Source organism: Strix aluco, chromosome 37 (assembly GCF_031877795.1).
Source record: "Strix aluco isolate bStrAlu1 chromosome 37, bStrAlu1.hap1, whole genome shotgun sequence".
Classification (NCBI taxonomy): Eukaryota; Metazoa; Chordata; class Aves; order Strigiformes; family Strigidae; genus Strix; species Strix aluco.
In genome coordinates this window covers 147813-165843 of record NC_133967.1, presented here as the reverse complement: position 1 = coordinate 165843, position 18031 = coordinate 147813, and the positions used below count along the sequence as shown (strand labels likewise).

At 48.0% G+C, this 18031-nt stretch overlaps 1 protein-coding gene and 8 non-coding genes across 9 annotated transcripts; 7 read left to right on the top strand and 2 right to left on the bottom strand.

Annotated features, from left to right (window-relative positions):
- The first annotated feature begins 400 nt into the window (after positions 1-400).
- Positions 401-473, top strand: TRNAT-UGU (transfer RNA threonine (anticodon UGU)). Its single transcript has one exon. It is a non-coding gene; the product is annotated as a tRNA-Thr (tRNA).
- Positions 474-646: 173 nt separating this feature from the next.
- TRNAP-UGG (transfer RNA proline (anticodon UGG)) lies at positions 647-718 on the top strand. The gene has a single exon. It is a non-coding gene; the product is annotated as a tRNA-Pro (tRNA).
- A 1877-nt stretch (positions 719-2595) lies between these two features.
- TRNAV-AAC (transfer RNA valine (anticodon AAC)) lies at positions 2596-2668 on the top strand. The gene has a single exon. It is a non-coding gene; the product is annotated as a tRNA-Val (tRNA).
- Positions 2669-3359: 691 nt separating this feature from the next.
- TRNAV-AAC (transfer RNA valine (anticodon AAC)) lies at positions 3360-3432 on the top strand. Its single transcript has one exon. It is a non-coding gene; the product is annotated as a tRNA-Val (tRNA).
- A 325-nt stretch (positions 3433-3757) lies between these two features.
- TRNAL-AAG (transfer RNA leucine (anticodon AAG)) lies at positions 3758-3839 on the bottom strand. The gene has a single exon. It is a non-coding gene; the product is annotated as a tRNA-Leu (tRNA).
- Positions 3840-5408: 1569 nt separating this feature from the next.
- TRNAT-UGU (transfer RNA threonine (anticodon UGU)) lies at positions 5409-5481 on the top strand. The gene has a single exon. It is a non-coding gene; the product is annotated as a tRNA-Thr (tRNA).
- A 468-nt stretch (positions 5482-5949) lies between these two features.
- Positions 5950-6021, top strand: TRNAP-UGG (transfer RNA proline (anticodon UGG)). The gene has a single exon. It is a non-coding gene; the product is annotated as a tRNA-Pro (tRNA).
- Positions 6022-6622: 601 nt separating this feature from the next.
- Positions 6623-6696, top strand: TRNAN-GUU (transfer RNA asparagine (anticodon GUU)). Its single transcript has one exon. It is a non-coding gene; the product is annotated as a tRNA-Asn (tRNA).
- A 1179-nt stretch (positions 6697-7875) lies between these two features.
- On the bottom strand, positions 7876-14981 carry IL4I1 (interleukin 4 induced 1). Its single transcript, XM_074810422.1, has 9 exons — positions 14969-14981; positions 14750-14874; positions 13601-13661; positions 12950-13299; positions 11926-12038; positions 10473-10674; positions 9980-10048; positions 9225-9358; positions 7876-9012 (listed from the first exon to the last, which is right to left on the bottom strand). The coding sequence occupies exons 1-9, from the start codon at positions 14979-14981 to the stop codon at positions 8178-8180; spliced, it is 1902 nt and encodes a 633-aa protein (XP_074666523.1). The 3' UTR covers positions 7876-8177.
- Positions 14982-18031: the final 3050 nt, after the last annotated feature.

The window sequence follows — 18031 nt, the reverse complement described above, 5'->3', positions numbered from 1 at the left end:
GAAAGCTGAAGGTCAAGATCGAGTCGGTCTTTGCCCGGAGACAACCTTAGAGGGGGAAAACTGGGTTACTCCAGGCAGCGACGCGGGGCTTTCCTCACTGCCTGTACTTTGGCCAAAACTCCTAGAAAAAAATTTAAAAAAAATAAAAAATTACCCTGGACGTGGCAAGGGCTGAACCCCGACTCTTGTGGGGGCTCAGCGTAGCGGCCGAACCCCAACGTTTGGTGGTGTAGGGGGATGCGGAGTTTCTGGTGCTGCTGCTCTTTGTCCTTGCGTTTAGCTGCCCCAGGCCGGTGTTTAGGCCGGGTTTTAGGGGGGGGGTGGATGGAGATTTGGGGCGATACAGCCCGTTTTGGGGCTCCCCCCTGGTGGCCACAGCAGAGCCCTACTAGGCGGCGCCGGCTCCATAGCTCAGGGGTTAGAGCACTGGTCTTGTAAACCAGGGGTCGCGAGTTCAAATCTCGCTGGGGCCTCAGACTTTTATGTTGGTTTGGTTTTTTTTTTTCCTTCCCCAAAAAATCATTTTCCTCCGCGCCGGGAGCGGGAGGAGCCGCGGGCAGCACCCGGGGGGGTCGGGATCGGGATCGGGGTGGGGGGAACCGCCGGCGAGCACCCAGAGCCACCGCGGGAGCGATTCCTGCAGCGCGGCTCGTTGGTCTAGGGGTATGATTCTCGCTTTGGGTGCGAGAGGTCCCGGGTTCAAATCCCGGACGAGCCCTGAAATTTTCAAGTTTTCGTTTTAAGTTGTTTTATTTTTTTTCTTATTCCTATTCCTCTATTTTCCGTATCTGGTGTGTTGCGATTTTTGTTTGGTTATTTTGTTTTTTTAAAAATAATTTAAAGATAAGTATTTTAAGTGTTTTAATCATTTTTTTTTGTGGTCTGTTTTTAATTCCATACCTCTGTTTTCCCTGTCTGCTGAATCGTTTGGGGGTTTTTTTGTTTGGTTTTGTTTGTTTGTTTTTAAAATAATTTTAAAAATAAATATTCTAAATATTTTAACTATTTATTTTTCACTTTGCTTTTTTTCTTCTGTTCCTCTGTTTACCCTGTCTGTGCACTGGGGATTTTTCATTTGGTTCGTTTATTTGTTTTGTTTGTTTTTTCTAAATAATTTTAAAAATAAATATTTTAAATATTTTAATTCATTATTTTTTCTTTCGTTTCTTTCTTCTATTCCTCTGTTTTCCCTGTCTGGTGCGTTGGGACTTTTTGTATGTTCGTTTTGTTTGTTTGTTCTTCGCATTTTTTAAAATAATTTAAAAAAATAAATATTTTAATTCTTTTTTTTTTTTTTTCTCTTCTATTCCTCTATTTTCCCTATCTGGTGTGTTGGCTTTTTTGTTTATTTGTTTCAGGAGATTTTTTTGGGTGGGTTTTTTTAAAAATAATAATAGAAAATAAAATAATAATTTTAAAACACCGATTTTAAATATTTTAAACCAGGTTTCGGGATCTTTTTGCCGTTACACGGCTCAGAACGGGTCTGAGTTTCCCTGTCACTTGTAAATCAGCCCTTCCCTGCTAATATCTTTCATTACGCTCCCAAACCACACAAAAAAAGAGCCGATTTCTGCCCACAACCTCCATTTTTTTGCATAAAACCGCACGGTTTGCGGCGTAAATTCAGCGTTTCCCTTCGCGTAAGTAGAAACGCTCCAGATCTTTCCCTCAGGGGCTGTTACCTCGCCTGCGCTGAGCTTGGCTCTGTCCCCGTGGAAAAAAAAAAAATAATAAAATAAATAAAAATTTATTTATAGCAAGCGTGAGTAAGCAGCTCCTGCTGTGTGTAACTCTAGAAATAAAAATCGCTCAAGGGCTTGGGGTGAATCGAGGCCGGGACAAGAGGTGTGGAAGTGAGAGAAATAAGAGAGAAGTGCGGGTTTTTTTTTTCCCCAAACGCACAAAAATCTGGCTCGTTTTACCAGCGTTGCCAAAGCGGGATGAGCGAGAGGAGTTGCGTTAGAATCCCCTCTTCTTCCCCAAAGGAATGTTATTAATTAGTTCTGAAGTCATTTATAGGGAATAATAAAGAATATTAAGTTACTCAAGCGAAAACACTGAAAAAAAAATAAATCCAGTGGCTGGGTACGGCTGTGGGCAAACCCTCCCCACCACCAGCCTTCCAGGAAGGTGGAAACTGCAGAGAAATAATAAAATTATGGCCAAAAATAAAGCAAAAATAAGCCCTTTTCCACCCGTCGAAGCCGCGTTACACTCCGCGCCAGGGAGTTCCCCAGCTCAGCCAAATCCCGCGGCTCCTTTGGGCCGCGCCGGCGGCTGATTTCACACCCCGGACAGTAAAAATTAATTTTATCCCCCTTTTTTTATTTCCACGCTGAGCGCGACGTCACGGGCCACGTTTTTGAGACTCGAGGGTCGCGAGCCGCGCGCGTGCCCAGGCGCTCGCGCACGCGTGGTTTTCCCTCCCAAAACAGCCAAATGGGGGGAAAAATTTGGAAAAAACAGGTCAAAAAAAAAAAAACCAAAAACACCTTAATCCCCTCGGCCGGGTGTCGGGGGGTGGGGGGGTGGGGGGCCCGCGGGGAGCGTTATAACGGGGTGAGCGTTATAGCCGGGGGTTTATCCATGGAGGTTTCTGTAGTGTAGTGGTTATCACGTTCGCCTAACACGCGAAAGGTCCCTGGTTCGAAACCAGGCAGAAACACTTCGTTTTTCAGGGAGTTGGTTTATTTTTTCCCAGCTGTTTTTTTAAGCATCTCCTGAATTTTTCACTCATTGGAGCCCTTCAGCAAAACATCGTTTCCAAACCCAGAGCAGCAGGGCTGGAAATCGAAAGGCGAGAAGGGCCATTCCCGCTGTCGAAAACTTAATTTTTTTATATCACCATGCCCACCCATACATGTAACTTTAAATATAAGTGCCAATTCTTTGATTCTTGCAAAAAATACCTTAATACTCAGCAACAGAACTCACCCCTTTTCTGTCTCTTGGGGTTTATCGTGGGGGAACCCAACTCCAAACCAAATCAAGGGAAACGCGTGATTGCGGCACAAACGCGTTTCTCTCCGGATGCGGCCGTGGAAGCGAGCGGCTCAAGTTTTTTTGGTGTTTTCCGGAAAAATATGACTTTTTCTGCCTGGTTCTGAGCCGAGGACCTTCTGTGGGAGGCAAACGCCTTGCGGGTGGTGGGGCAGCTGCGTGCTTTGGGGGGACGCTCCTCAAGCCGGAGAGAAACAGGCAGAGAAAATGGGCTAAAACCACGTGGTTTTGGGGTCTGGGAGCAACATGGGAGAGGGGTGCATTTCCCAGAAGGGTTTGAGGTGCTTGGGAGCACCCGGTGAGGGAAACGGGGTTCACCCTATTCCAGATATGGCGCAAAACCCCGAATTCACCCCGTTTCTGTAGTGTAGTGGTTATCACGTTCGCCTAACACGCGAAAGGTCCCCGGTTCGAGACCGGGCAGAAACACTCCTTTTTTTTTAAATTTAGTTGGGTTTTTTTTAACTTGTCTCCCTTTCCTAGTGGATAAAACCCGATTTGACCTGTGGAAAAAGAAAAAACAAACAAACAAACAGACCGCCATCAATTTTTTGACCAAAACTCTGTTTGGGTTTTTTGGGGTGTTCTTTTGCAAAGATGATGAGGGATGAATAAGTGGGAGGTCATGCAGAGGGCTAGTGAATGTCTGGATTTAAAATTCTCATCGTTTTCTTGGGGAGGAGGAGGAGAGGGGAGGAAGAAAAGAGTAAGAGGGAATAATAGGGTGAAAATGGAGAGGGGAAAAAAAACTTCATGGCAGCGGTGGGATTCGAACCCACGCCCCCGAAGAGACTGGAGCCTTAATCCAGCGCCTTAGACCGCTCGGCCACGCTACCCTGGTGGTGAACTTGCTGGCGCCTTGCTCTGCTGTCTGGCTCCTTCCACATCCTCATCCTCATCCCTATCCCCATCTCTACCTCTGTCCCACCCCATCACCATTCTTAGTCCAATCTCCATCCCCATTACCAACCCCATTCCCATCCCCAGTCTTTTCCCAGTCTCCATCCCATTCCCATCCTCATTCCCATCTCTATTCCCATCCCTATCCCATTCCCATCCCCATTCCCGATCCCATTCCCTTCCCCAGTTTTATCCCAATCTCCATCTCAGTCTCCATCTCATTCCCACCCCATCTCATCCCCCTTCTTATCTCAATCTCCATCCCAGTCTTATCCTCATTCTTATCCCAGTCTCCATCCCATTCCCATCACCAGTTTTATCCCAAGCTCCATCCCATTCCCATCACCATTCCCAACCCCATCTCATCCCTAGTCTTAGCCCAAGCTCCATTTCATCCCCATTCCCATCCCCACCCCCATTCCCTTTCCCAGCCTTATCCCAATCTCCATCCCAGTCCCCACCCCATCCCATCCCATCCCATCCCATCCCATCCCATCCCATTCCCATCCCACTCCATCCCATCCCATCCCACCCCATCCCATCCCATCCCATCCCATCCCATCCCACTCCATCCCATCCCATCCCATCCCATTCCCATCCCACTCCATCCCATCCCATCCCATCCCATCCCACTCCATCCCATCCCATCCCATTCCCATCCCACTCCATCCCATCCCATCCCATCCCATTCCCATCCCACTCCATCCCATCCCATCCCATCCCACCCCACCCCATCCCATCCCATCCCATCCCATCCCACCCCAAACCCTCCTGCAAATAAATCAGGGAAGACATCAGGGCTGGTTTTTGGGGCCGCGAGGAGCTCTTTGCCCAGCGTGTGGTTCTGCTTCCAGACTCCTTAAAACTCGTTTTTTTTCCCCAAGGGAAGGAGACACGGAGCAGCCACCCCACGAGACCCTGAAGCTGAGCAGGAAGAGGGCGGAGACCCCGCTCCCCTTCGCTCCTACGTGCACCCGGAGCTGCCTGGCAAAAAGAGCCCCAGATCTCCCCTCCTCTAAGCCAGGCCCTACACTCGGAGCACGGTTTCACACCTTGCTTAAGCCCAACTTAACATTAAACCGCTCCTCCCGCTTTACCCACCCTTGGGGCCACATTTCTGCCGTTTCCTTTGAATCGGGGATCTCGCAACTTCGCACCAGCCAGACCTGTCGAACCACTCATCTGGTGTGTGAAAAAATAAATCCCGTGTTTGATCTTTATTGGCAGGTTACGCTTTTGTGCTGGAGCCAAGGGTGAAGGGCAGCGCCACGGGAGCAGCAGTTTATGATATTTTCTTGCAAAAACCTCCTTTTCCTTCATCCAAACTTTGAAGCAGCCGCCTCAGGGATCCCTTCTGCAGAAAACAGAGGGTGAGGAATCACGACAACGGGTGAATTTGCCCTTAAATACATCACTTTGAGGTACAACAGTTGCGTTCATCCCCTGCAAAGAACGTTGGTGCTGGGCTTTTGGGGCGAAAAGGAAAAAAAATAGGGGTTTGTCACGGCTCCATAGCTCAGGGGTTAGAGCACTGGTCTTGTAAACCAGGGGTCGTGAGTTCAAATCTCACTGGGGCCTCCCTGGGGTGGTTGGGGTTGGTTTTTTCCCTATAATTTGGGAAAATGAGTGTTTCTGGGTGAAAAGCAGGATTTTCCCAGCTCTGACGTGAAGATGCTCTTCTGGGGAGCAGGCGGTGGGGAAAAATCAAGGTGCTGGAGGGTTTCTCGGGTTGTCTGTGGGGAGCTGAGGCTGGGTAATATTTTTACAGCCTCCGCTGCTGGTGGGATTGGGGATTTTTTGCGTCCCGGCAGGGAAGGGATTGCAGGAACATCCCGCAAACATGACGCAGATGTGTAGCCTCATCCCTTCTCCCACCAGAAAAACCCTCGCGGCTCCCAGTCCACCTTTGGGCCACGCGAGAAGGTGGACATGTGGTTTGTGGAGACAGCAAAAATGGCCTAAAACAGGCAAAATGAGTGCGGGTTTTTTTTTTGCTGGAGGGAGGCCAGCGGATGAGGATGAGGAAGAGGAAGGTTACTTTTACCTGGCTCGTTGGTCTAGGGGTATGATTCTCGCTTTGGGTGCGAGAGGTCCCGGGTTCAAATCCCGGACGAGCCCTTTTTTGGGGGGATTTCTATGCTTTTCTATCATCACAACTTCCAGGACTTGCTTCTGAACTCATCCCCAGCACCACTTTTAATGATGATGAGCCCCAGCATCGCTGGTAACAAACCAGCATCGCAAGACTTTTCATTTCCTTTTCAGGATATTTAATTTGCAACCCCAAGCCCATGAGCAGCGATCGGAGAGGCACTTCCCCAAGAGCCTCGTGCGATGGGTTTGTGCAGAGTTGGTGGGAAAGATGAGGTTTTGCCTTTTTTTTCTTTCCCACCCGGGGTGTCTTTCCAGCTCTTCTCCCATCCATCCTTCTCTAAATATTGACACAAACTTTGGTGATACCGGTCCTGATGATGTGAAAATGCAAAATTTAACTGTCCAGGCTAAAAAAGATGCTGGATGTCCTGATGGGGCGTTTTAGGACGACACTTGAAATGCTCGTTTTTAGCCTTGTTCCTGCTGTTCCCATCATTTTTCCTTCCTTCTCTGTTTTTTTTTACAGCTGTTGGGGTGTTAAAAGAGGGAACGCTGTTTCGTTTCGGAAAACTGATGGAATTTGACTTTTTGCATCATTTTTCTCCATTTTCAGCCTCTTTGGCATGTCTCTGTGGCGCAATTGGTTAGCGCGTTCGGCTGTTAACCGAAAGGTTGGTGGTTCGAGCCCACCCAGGGACGAGGGAGGGTCTCTTTTTGCTTCCCCACCTTCCCTGCAAAATCATTAATGATGCCTCAGAGAGGGAAGATGCTGCTAATGAGCTTTGATTACCCTGAGCAGCCCCACGTGTGGGCCCTCTCCTCCCCGCCATGGCTCTGGGGCTCTATTTAAGCTCAGTCCTGGAGTTTTGGTCATTTCACAAGCTGCCTTGGAGGAGCATCTGGGCTTTACTGAGGTACTGGGGGATGGAGCTGTGGCTGGGAGGGGGTGCTGCCCTGTTAAGGGGGGGCCCCGGCGCTTTGGTAGCCACCCTGATGTGATGTTGTTCTAGTGAAGGTCCTGTAGGTCTGAGTTAGGGTGAAGGTGGGAGCTTAAAGGCTGAAGAAAGCATTTGCTTTGCTAAAACACTTTGTTTGTGGGGAGCTGGTGTCCTGCGAAGGCTGGGAACAACGTGCGGCTATAAAGCACAAAACCCAAAGTTAGAGGTAACGTGATGAACCCGGCGGGTAAAATCCTTTTATTTTCTCCTTTTGCAGCACTTCAAGCTTTGCACTGTGCTTTTCCCAATGCAGCTGTCGCTGCACGTTGAGACGGGCTTTGCTCTAAACTGAAGAAGATGCTCGTGGCCTTCTTGATCAATTTTCCGCTGCGATGCTTCTCCTCGCTTGCAGGTTTGGGATGAATTATATGCAAAGCAGCTAAGTGACTGCAGCAAAGGCCTGTCTTGTTTTAACTTTATTTATTTATCAATATGCTTCCAATAATCTGAAAAAAAACCCCTCCTGCGGCACAGATCGAGTTTCCAAGACTATGAAATTTAGGATGACAATTACCGGTGAGAGGAGAAAAGCCGTTAACATCTCTGTGTGCAGTTTTTATTGCTTCTGGGCTTGCTTTGTGTAGTCACGATGTTAAATCTACCTCTATAACTTGGTGTTGGCCGTGCCTGGAGCTCAGGTGGGTGGGAGATGGGTAAGAGAGACCATGGAACTAGAGATCAGGGTCGCATCCTGATGGGTACCCACGGGGTTTAGGAGTGGTTGTGTTGGGCTACGTAAAGGAGAGGCTGATTATCTCTCAAATTCTGGAAGGGAGGGAAGACCCAGCTCGTGGGTGATGAGTTTCTAAATGGCTGAAGCGAGATGATTTATGTGATGACACTTCTCTTCGTGGAGAGATGGAGACACCTCAGACAGAAAGAACTGAGAAATACCCACTTTATTCCGTCTTAGCCATTTCCTGAAGTACTTGGTACATAAATAAATTGGAAATTACTGCAGAATGTTTGAGCTGGGATAGTATTAGAGTCGTGAAACCTATTTAGACATTATTTTTTTTAGTATTGCCCCATATCCTCATTAAGCATTTAACCAGGTAACTACTAGTCCTGCCTGATGGTGCTCTTTGAGTTTTTTCTCTAACGCTTTAGCTGCTGACTTTGCTTGGAAAGAAACAGATTTACACCACCAAAAGTGGCTTCGAATCGTGCTGGTGGTCCTGCTCAGAGATCTTCCTTCTGCAAGAAACTCCTCAGCTGCTGCTGCTGCTCCTCCTCGTTCAGCACATGGACTTTGCGTCTGTCGAGGTCCATGGCCTTCGCAGCCCTGATGGCCGATTTCATGGAGGTCTCAATCCAGGCGTGAGGCTGAGCTGTGTGTTCCCCTGCAAAATACACCCTGGTCTCATTCTCAAAGAGAGCCCGCGAGTAGTCAGTGAACTGGTAAGGGGTGAAGGCAGCAAATGCCCCCATGGAGTGTTTGTCCAGCTGCCATTTCTGTACCACGTACTGGCTGCAGTTCTTCTGCAGCTCCTCCTTACTCACTTGGTGGACAACTGACAGGTCTTGGAGAACCACATCCCAGCACTTCTCATCCGTGAGAGCCGCGAAAAACTCAGCATCATCATTCCAGGTGTAGGAAGCCAGGATCACCCCCACCCCCGTGGAGAAGTTGTGGCTGGGATAGTAAATGAACCGGGAAGGGCGGTCGGTGATGGAGTACCCCCCTCGGATGCCGTCTTTCTCCCAGAACTTGTAGGTGCAAGCCAAGGCTATTTTGGTGGAGCTTGCGTAGTGGGTGGAGCGCAGGGCGTGGGTCTTTGGAGGAGAGAGTGGTGGCTGGAATTGGATGAGCCTGGTGGCTTTGGTGGTGGACGTGACGAGGACGTAATCTGCAACTATGGTTGGGTCCAGAGTGCCTGGAGCACGGTAAAATACATGGACTTCATTTCCCTCTCTCACGATTTTCTCCACTGTGCAATCGAACTTGATGGGATCGGACAAGCTTTTTTGGAAGGCTTTGGGCAGTTGGTCAAATCCCCCTGTGATTTCATCAAAACTGAAAGGAAGAAGAAGCAGGAGGTGAGGGAAGGACGTTGGGGTTTAGGAACTGTAAAACCTGACATCTTCTAGAGACGCTGACAGAGCTTAGTGACCCTTTGAGTCAGGAGTGATTCCCATCCAAATATTTAAAGGCCACTGAAATTTTATTTTCTGGTGGATTGCTGTGGACCAGCACAAAATGGGATTTGCCGTGAGGGATCATCTTACCTCTCATTAGAGAAGATACGAAAATCCCACAGTGAGGCAAGGAAGGACAGATAAAATCCAGAGTCCTCATTCATGATGTCACCGATCATCTGAACTGCTCCTCGGCTTAGATTTCCGACTTTAATCAAATACTCCTAGAAAAGCCGGGAAGAAGACGCAGCCTGATATTATTATCTCAGTTAGGGCCTCTATCCCCTTCATAGCCCAAGATAAAAGTCACGCCATTCTGCCTCGCCTTTGCTCCTGATCTGCTCAAAACCTGGACTAGAATATTTTTTTTAATGCAGCTCTAACTTCTTGTAGGAAATCAATGTCTCCTCTGGTTTAGCACAACAGCACTTCTGGAGAGGAACGAATAAGGGCTTTGTAGCTTGGTGTGCCCACTTTGAGACAGCTGGATCGCGTGAAAACCCAGTGGATTGCTCAGTAAATCCTCCCCAGAGCGTGATACTCCATCGTGCCTGATTAAGAAACCCACGATGGAGGAACATGGATAATCCAGAAAAATTTCCAGAGCATTTCCAACTGCCACCACTCATTTTCAAATGATGAGGCTGCTCTAACTCCTCCGTCAGAGTCACGCTTGCCCCTTTCTCAGAATTTTAAGTAGAAAGCAGCATTGATTAGGGAAAAGGCATCCAAAAGTGTTGACGGAGGAAGGGACAAGAGCGACTCAGATCCTTCCTCAAAGCGGGGATGGCAGGTTAATAATCAGCAAGGAGGATTAAATTTACTCTCAAGCCCCAGCCCTTTACCTTGGTGGAGTAGGAGTCATAAAGATCTAGGTATTCCTCGCAGTCCATACTCTTAAAATGCTGGACAGCCTGGAGGGGAAACACTGATATATTAATGAGAAAAAGTGCATTTCCCAAAGCGTTGCCCCAAATTCTGTTAGGATTCATCTGGGGTAATTCAGCCTTGGGGTTTGGTAAACCCTGAAGCTGAGCCAGAGCTAGTGGATCCCACTGCTTGGACTTCAAGTTTTCATGCCTTGGCGTGGCGTTTTCTGCTTCATCCAAGTCTTGGTGAATCTGTTCTGTCCCTTGTGTGTAGAGGGTTTTGCAATCAGCTGCCCTCATTTCCTGCTTTTCATTCTGAAAGGACCCTACTTTTTCTCAACTCATCGCTGAGTCTTCCTCAACCCATTGTGCAGGTGAGGGTCCACCACAGCTCGGAGGAAATAGCTTTAGTATCTCTTGGATAAGGAACGATGCTGGGAGGCAGGGTCCCTTCCCTGCGGGCACGTACCTTGTTTAGTACTTCTCTATAAAGCTGCTCGGCGTTCTTGCCCCTCTCTGTTGGTTTCACGTCGTACTTTAGGATGTCGGGGTTTTTATTCACTTCCTCAGCTCTTGCCCGAGTGCCGTTAATCAAGTACCAGGTCTTGTTGTCGCTCAGGTTGAATGGGTTTAGAGGTAGTTTAAATTGCCTAATGAATTCACGAACAATCCTAGAAAAGAGGAGAGCACCTGGGGACAAGTCCTTGCAAACATCCAAACCCCAAAAGCCCACCACCAAAACATTAGAAGCTTAAAAGGACATTTGCCCGTAGAGTATGTTGGTGTAGCCGCGTACTATTGTGGCTTGTGAGTGGAGACTGTGGCTATTAGTCTGGAGAAGAGGAGGCTGAGGGGAGACCTCATGGCCCTCTCCAACTCCCTGAAAGGAGGGTGCAGAGAGGGGGGAGGAGTCTCTTGAGCCAAGGACCCAGCGCCAGGCCAAGAGGGAATGGCCTCAAGCTGCGCCAGGGCAGGGTCAGACTGGCTCTTAGGAAGGATTTCTGTCCAGAAGGGGCTGTTGGGCGTTGGAATGGGCTGCCCAGGGCAGGGGGGGAGTCCCCATCCCTGGAGGGGTTGAAGAGTCGGGTTGAGCCAGCGCTGAGGGATCTGGTGGAGTTGGGAACGGTCAGGGGGAGGTTCATGGTTGGACTGGAGGAGCTTCAAGGGCTTTTCCAACCGAGATGATTCTGTGGTTCTATTTAAGGCACTACCAGCTCTAGTTTTTGTTGTTCGAAGTTGTCCCTCCTGCTCCCAGCTCGGTGCAGCAGCCACGGGGCTATGGAGAAGGTGCCCTTTGGTTTACGTTCTCTCCAGCTACTGGTTGCACAAGGATGTCACAGGGAGTAAGAGCAACGCCGTGGAGGAGGCAGAGATTCCCTGCGGCCCCAACCCTTCTCATCAGCATGTGATGTGGTTGGTGACTCACCTACAGCCTCTTCACACAACGTTTTGGCTGATGACTGAGCCCTGTTTGACTCCACTCTCTTGGAGAGCCCAGGTTGGATGCTCTCTCCATCAGACCCATTGGAAATTCAGCCACCTTCTGATGGCGTGACTTCCAAAGTAGAGGTCTGACCATGCACGGACAAGATACTAAGATGAAAGGTCTTCTTTCATTCTTCCAACTCAAATGCCGATGATTGTGTGAGGGGTTTTTTTGTCCCTCTGATTGTGTGAGGGGTTTTTTTGTCCCTCTGATTGTGTGAGGGGTTTTTTTGTCCCTCTGATTGTGTGAGGATGGTTTTTTTGTGCCTTTTATGCAAGTACTAAGCTCTGGGGGAGAGGTGGGGCAGACAGCCCCATCCTCCTGCTGTGCTACACCCATGTCCAAGCCCTTGGTCCCATCTCAAATCCCAGCCTTGCTCCTCAAAAGGGGCTGGTTCCTCATCTGATCACGGCTGTGAAGCAGGACGCTGCCTTACCTGTGGCTGCCGGGCAGGCGCATGGCTCCCAGTTCCACGTACCAGTCCTGTCCCTTTGGTCGGTACGTCCTGATCCGCCCCCCGAGCTGATTGCTGCTTTCCAGGATGGTGACCTGAAAACAGGTGGAGGTTGTGGATCTTCAGGCAATGACTATTTTAAGCAAACCACAAAGCAAGCTCACAGGCAGCATTTATGGTGGCCCACAGGGTGGGACAGGTCCCCTCCAGATGGCAAATGAACCCTCTGTAGATCTGAACCCCTCTCTGCAATGGCCAAGATCCCTCTACCTATAGGGCAGTTTCTCAGTTCCGAACCTCTGTGTCATGTTTGGACACCTGCTCTCCAGTGAGAGGGTCCTACTCTTGGTTCAGATGATCCCTGTGCTGGAAGGATAAAACAGGGTTTTGCAAACAGCCAGAGGAAGGCACCAACCTGTCCCTTCCTGCCTTCAAAACCTTCTTTGAAATTCATGGGTTTGAATTTTGTCTAGAACCTGGAGATGGTCAATCAACATGGTGCTGAAACCCCCAGACTACCTGTCATCTTAACAAGGCAGGATTGAAAGGGCTGACGAGTCTTGTGCCGGTTGATCTACACCAACAAATGTCACTGCTGGGCTGTGAGTTGCAACACGTTGGAGAATTGTAGCAATTGAGGCTGGAGGTTCCTCTTGAAGGGTCTAGTCCAACCTCCCACTCGCAGCAGCGCTGCCTCCAAGGCGGCCCCAGGACAGCTGTAGCTCTGACTGATCTCAAAAACCCCTCAGGGACAGCAAAAGACAAGTGTCTCTTATCTTTGCTGCTCGTGTTCCAACTCCAAATGAGTTGCTTAGCATATCAGCTTCCCCTCATCCCCTCCCACCCCTGCCTATGGCTTTGAAAATCAAGCCTAAATCAGATTAAATTACTGGACCCCAATTGCTTTTCCTTCCTCCTCCCACCACTGTGGTCCTGGTTCCTCTCCAGGCTGGAAAATCCTTAGTTTAGGAAAAGAAGACCCTGTGGGACTCATGCAACTATTTACCTTGTGGCCGGCATCTTGGAGGAGCTTCGCTGCTGTAAGGCCGCTTATTCCTGCACCGACAATGACCACCTTTGCTGGATGAGTTGCACGTCCCAGCCCATTTTTGGCAATCTTCAGCAGCTCCTCATAGTCTTCGTCACCGAGGCAATAGTCGGGGAAACTTGAAATCCTCTTTGCACTCAAGACACCCGCTAGCAGGAGGATCTGGAAGAGGACTAAGGAGAGAAGAAAATAATGCAACAAAGACACTCTGCAATCAGCGTGCAAGTTCATTCCTGACAGCCCGGGAGGGAGGTGACTGGCTCCGAGTCTGTTGGCGTCCAAACCCCGATGAGGAACATCTAGTAAATCTGTTTTCAAATCAGCTGGCATGATTAGGAAACCCACAGCATCAGTTAAGTCCCTCATGACCTCAGCCAAGTTGTGTCACTGAATGTAAATTTTTTTTTTTTCGAGGAAAAATCAAGCCCATAGATGGTTTGGTGGGGTTTTTTTTTCATATTCCTGCTTGTGCAGCTGCTGTGGTGAGTTCCCAAAATGAGTTTGACCCCTTTGAATAAGCTCAAAAGGCTCCATTATGAAGAATGGTAATTAATATCATTCACGTGCAAAGAATTAAGGCAATCTTGTCCCAACGGCCCTTTCCCATACCTTCGTAATTCATGGCATTTTTGACGCAGTGGATAGAAGGGTGGAGGGAGGAGACAATATTCTATGGAAAGATGAACACACGCGGAGAAAATATTACGTAGGAAGGTGGACAGATTAGATAGATGAGGATAGGTGATGGGACTTCTCTGTTTAAGGTGATTTAGTTTGAGACACCCTATAGGGAATAGAGATACCTATAGGGGACAGCAGGCAGACTACAGCTCATTCGGAATAACCAGAACAGACACAACATTTAATATTTCCACAGAGAAAGGAAGTTTGAACAGAAACCACTCTGGGATTTTTCTAGTCTGGGTTTCTGTTCTCCAAAATAACTACAGGGCAGCTTTCGTTTTCTTTTCCTTCCCCCAAATATTGCCAGTTTCCTTCCAGGGAAAAAAGCTTTTGAAACTACACCCTGGTAATTCTTACACCTGGAAAAAATCCTGGGGGAATCACTGGTTTTGCTGGAACAACCCCAGATCTGCAGACAACCTGTCCCTGCTGTGAATAAACCTCAGTGCTGTTACCCTGCAGGTGATTTTTCAGAGAGACCCGAGTCCGGCTCCTGAGAGCAGGACTTTCTACAGCCTGTGGAGCTGACCCAGCTTCCCAAAGGCACCGCCTGGGGCAATAAAAAAAATAGAAAAAATCTGCTCCAATTAGCCTGTTAACAGCAGAATTGCCTTCTTCAAAGTATGGCAGAAAGTGAGATCATGTTGATAAGGCTACATCAACCTTCCCGACCCAACGCTGCTGCTGCCCTGGTCTTCCTTGAGGACCAGGGATGCTGCCTTGAGTTGTGTTTTTGGCACGTGTGGGTTTCATAGAGGTGTAGAGTCAGCAGCCAGTCTTGCTGCCCTCATCTCGCCCGGCGTGGCGACCCCAACAACCTACGGACCATGTGGAAGACAAAGGAGATCCTTTTTGGAGATCAGGCTCTCCATGGGAGGAGAGCAAATCCATTGGGATCAGCTCTTGGAAGTGTCTGATGGATCTCCATCTTCCATCAGACTTTGTGTCATGGATGGAGATGGAGAAACCACAGAACTTGGTGCAAGGGAGGTCTCCTCCAGGAAGGGCCCTGGAAATTCTGAGCTGGTGTTTCCATCTCTCCCTGCACAACTAGGAACATCCCACTCCCCAGACTTGCAAGGGAGGTCTCCTACTGCCCACAGTGTCTAAAGTTGAGCTCCAGGTGACCATGAAATACCTCAGCTGAAGAAAGGGAGGTTTGGTTATGATGTCAGGAGGAGACACAAAAGGCAGATGTTCTACCAGATGGAAAAAAAAAACCCAACAAACCCAGGTACTGAAGATGAAAGAGAAACAGAAAGAGAGCTCAAGACTCAAGGGAGAGTCACTCACCGATCCTCATCATCGTTCCAGCAGGTAGACAAGTCCTCTGCTGAGATTTGCTTTCATTTTATACCCCGGCTTAAAAAAAAAAAATCCAACCTAGCTGTAGTGGGTGAAGAAAATTCTGCCAATCAGCGTACCAGGAAGATGCCAAAATCTGATTTGTCATAAGAAGGGGAAGCAGCAATTAAGCACGTAGTTGGTTCCTCTGCGGGATTTTTTTTTTTTCTTTACTCACTGGTGTGACCAGCTTTGGATATCAGCCATTGGTCTATGACACATTTTACGAAGTGCTGTGATTACCAGAATACAGTAAGTGACCACACCCTTCTCCATGAAGGACCAAGAACTTCCCAGCAGTGAAATATCAGGTTTAGTTTTTTCCTGGTACGGTACAAAGAGGCTCCCGTTGAAATCTGCCCAAATATCATGGGATTCATTCTGCGTCCCAGGGAGACCTCCGAGCTAGCATCCAAAATACTCTTTCTTCAGACAAAAATGGGTGTTTCCAGGTGAAAGTTCTTTTATTGGATGCTCTTATGTAAATGTTGCGCAATTTTGACCTGATCCTGTCTCCGTTAGCATAGAGAGGATCAAGAGCTTAGACGTCTTCACTGAAATGGCAAAAACTGGGTGAGTTGCACCAGAATTTTTCCAGGATGGAGAACTTTGACCTACCGAAGCACCATAAACCCACCTGAGGAACCATCCCCCGGCTGATCGGCCTCATCTCACCCACCATCCAGACGCGCTCAACTCTGTGGAGGCACCTTGGTTGGTCTGCTCCTAAAAAATTAAACCCGCCACAAACTACCCTTCGCCTCCCAACTCTCTTGTCGCTTCTATCCTTCGCCTTGTGCCTAAAGACTGACAGGTAATTAGACGATTTGCTGATTTGATTGAGGAAATGAAACTCAATGGTGATACTTCCCGGATTTCTAGATCCTGAGGGGTGATCTCAGCCCCAGGGCAGACGCCAGCCTCACGGGAGAGGCTTCTCCTGAAAAATGTTTTGCTGGAAGAGGTTTTGCAAGCCTTGGGTAGCAATCGGTTCTTCTTAGAACCATTTTCTTATTGAAAACCTTTTTTTTTTTTCCCTGCAGTGCTTTCAGTTCTGCTTGCGTTGGAGCCCAGAGCTACATGCATCAAAGCAGAAGAAAACTCATGCCCTTGTGCTATTAAAAGTCCGGTCTTTAGACGTCTGGGTGTCTTCCCTGGCCATCCAGCCAGCAAGGTTGAGAGCACAGTACAACTTCGGTATTATATTTTTTTTTCCTGTCTTCTTTCCATAACACTTCTTTTAGTTCTTTGATCACAACAGCTCGAGTCTCCTCTGCAGAGCCACCCCCATCATCATGCTTTATCCCATTCAAGTCTCAACAGTATCGTGTGTTTTTGTGAAGTTTAATCATAAAATATCTCGAGGTGGAAAGGAAACCTAAGGATTATCAAGTCAAACTCCCGAAGTTTGAATTTTGGAGAATCATGGCAAAGGACGTGGGGTTTTGGAAAGATCTGGTGGTGGTGCCCACCCATGATGCTTCACTTCTCTGCTGTTTTAAATAACACCCCAGAAGAGGGGGTTGCAGGACGGCGAGCGCTGCATGGACGTCCCATGCGTGGCCCCTTCTACAAAGTCACGTTCTCCGGAAGTTACAAATTAATGGTGACTCTGGTTTTTGGGGGAGTGGTGTTCACAAATTGCTGAAGCCATTGATAACCAAGGTTTTAATCTTTGCCATCCGGTAGGAACCACTAAATATATTTGAATCTATGGGATGTCTTGCGATCGGACTTGCAATGTTGACATCGGAGTTTTGCGGCGTTACGTTCACGGGGTGGTCTCGGAAGAAGCCAGGTTGTGAGTCTTGTGCTTGTGGGTGTGTTTTTTATAGCAAGGTGGAGGTTTTGTCATCCAGTTTCCTCTGTGCAGCCCAGCCCCGGAACAATTTAATCTTCCCCAAAACCATATTCTCAGTATCGCTGCTGGGATGGCCAAGGAGGTTCATGATGCTTTTAACATCATCTTGGCTGCGCCACTGATACAATCGGTCTCCTCCAAAATTGTGATGTTTTTAATTCCAGGACATATCTCTGCCTGCATCAAGGCAAAATTAGAAACTGATTCTCTGCATCCAGTTCACCGGCTTTTATCGTGATGTCTGCAGGTTCCCGTTCACCTTCATTAAAACTGGATGATGAACATCTGTGGAAACATTCCTTTTAAGAAAAACGGAACGATTGCGTGTCTTTCTTGAGGGTTTTGTCCCACAGCATGTCTCCATTTAAGAAAATCCACCAGTCTGATTCAGGTTTACCATTTGAAAAAGGAAAAGGCATCGTTTTTCTGCAAGAAGACCCTTGTTTTGTGCCTTTTTTTTTTTAATTGGCTTGTGATGACCAGGTTGTTTTCCTGATACCTGTGGGTGTTTATACTGAAAACCCAGCAACACGTATTATCTCTTCACATGAAGTAATGATGCTTCTTGGGGTATTTGGGGTTCATGTGATGAAACCAGTAGGTACACATGTTCTCAGGACAGATGGAGATTTTGGAGAGAGGGCACGTTGTTTAGTCTTGTTTTGACAAGACCTAGATTAAGGTGTGTCCTAAAGAGTTGCTTTAGGATCAACTTCAAATGACAGGTTTTATTGTCTAAGCAATGCGTGCCACCAGTTACAAAAGGAGTTCCTCCCATGATCCTGCTCTAGTCTACTACTTCCCTGAAGATTACTGGAAACCGAGTTTCTACCTGAGACCAATTATGACATGAGGCTTGGAGAATGACAGCGGAAGGGGTGAAAACCAAACTGAATCAGGCAGCGTGGGATGGGGGCAAAGGGGGCATTTATTTGCCTCCAGATAATTGTTTTCTGATTTTTATAGTTGTTTTTTCTTCACGGAGGATAAAAAAAATCAGGGTTTAGTCATCCAGAATCAGAGGAGTTAGATGTTGGTGTGGGGTGTCAGCTGTTTTCAACGGTGCGTGGAGGAACTTGAAACATGAGGTGTGTGTATGTGTGAACATTTACATGTGACATAACAAACGAGCGGTGTATGTAAACCACCGA

Coding starts and splice junctions, on each gene's coding strand:
- IL4I1 (XM_074810422.1), bottom strand. Junction 13,662..14,749: donor GTAGGAGACCTCCCTTGCAA/GTCTGGGGAGTG, acceptor ATCTTTCCATAG/AATATTGTCTCCTCCCTCCA. Junction 13,300..13,600: donor AAATGCCATGAATTACGAAG/GTATGGGAAAGG, acceptor ATTTGAAAACAG/ATTTACTAGATGTTCCTCAT.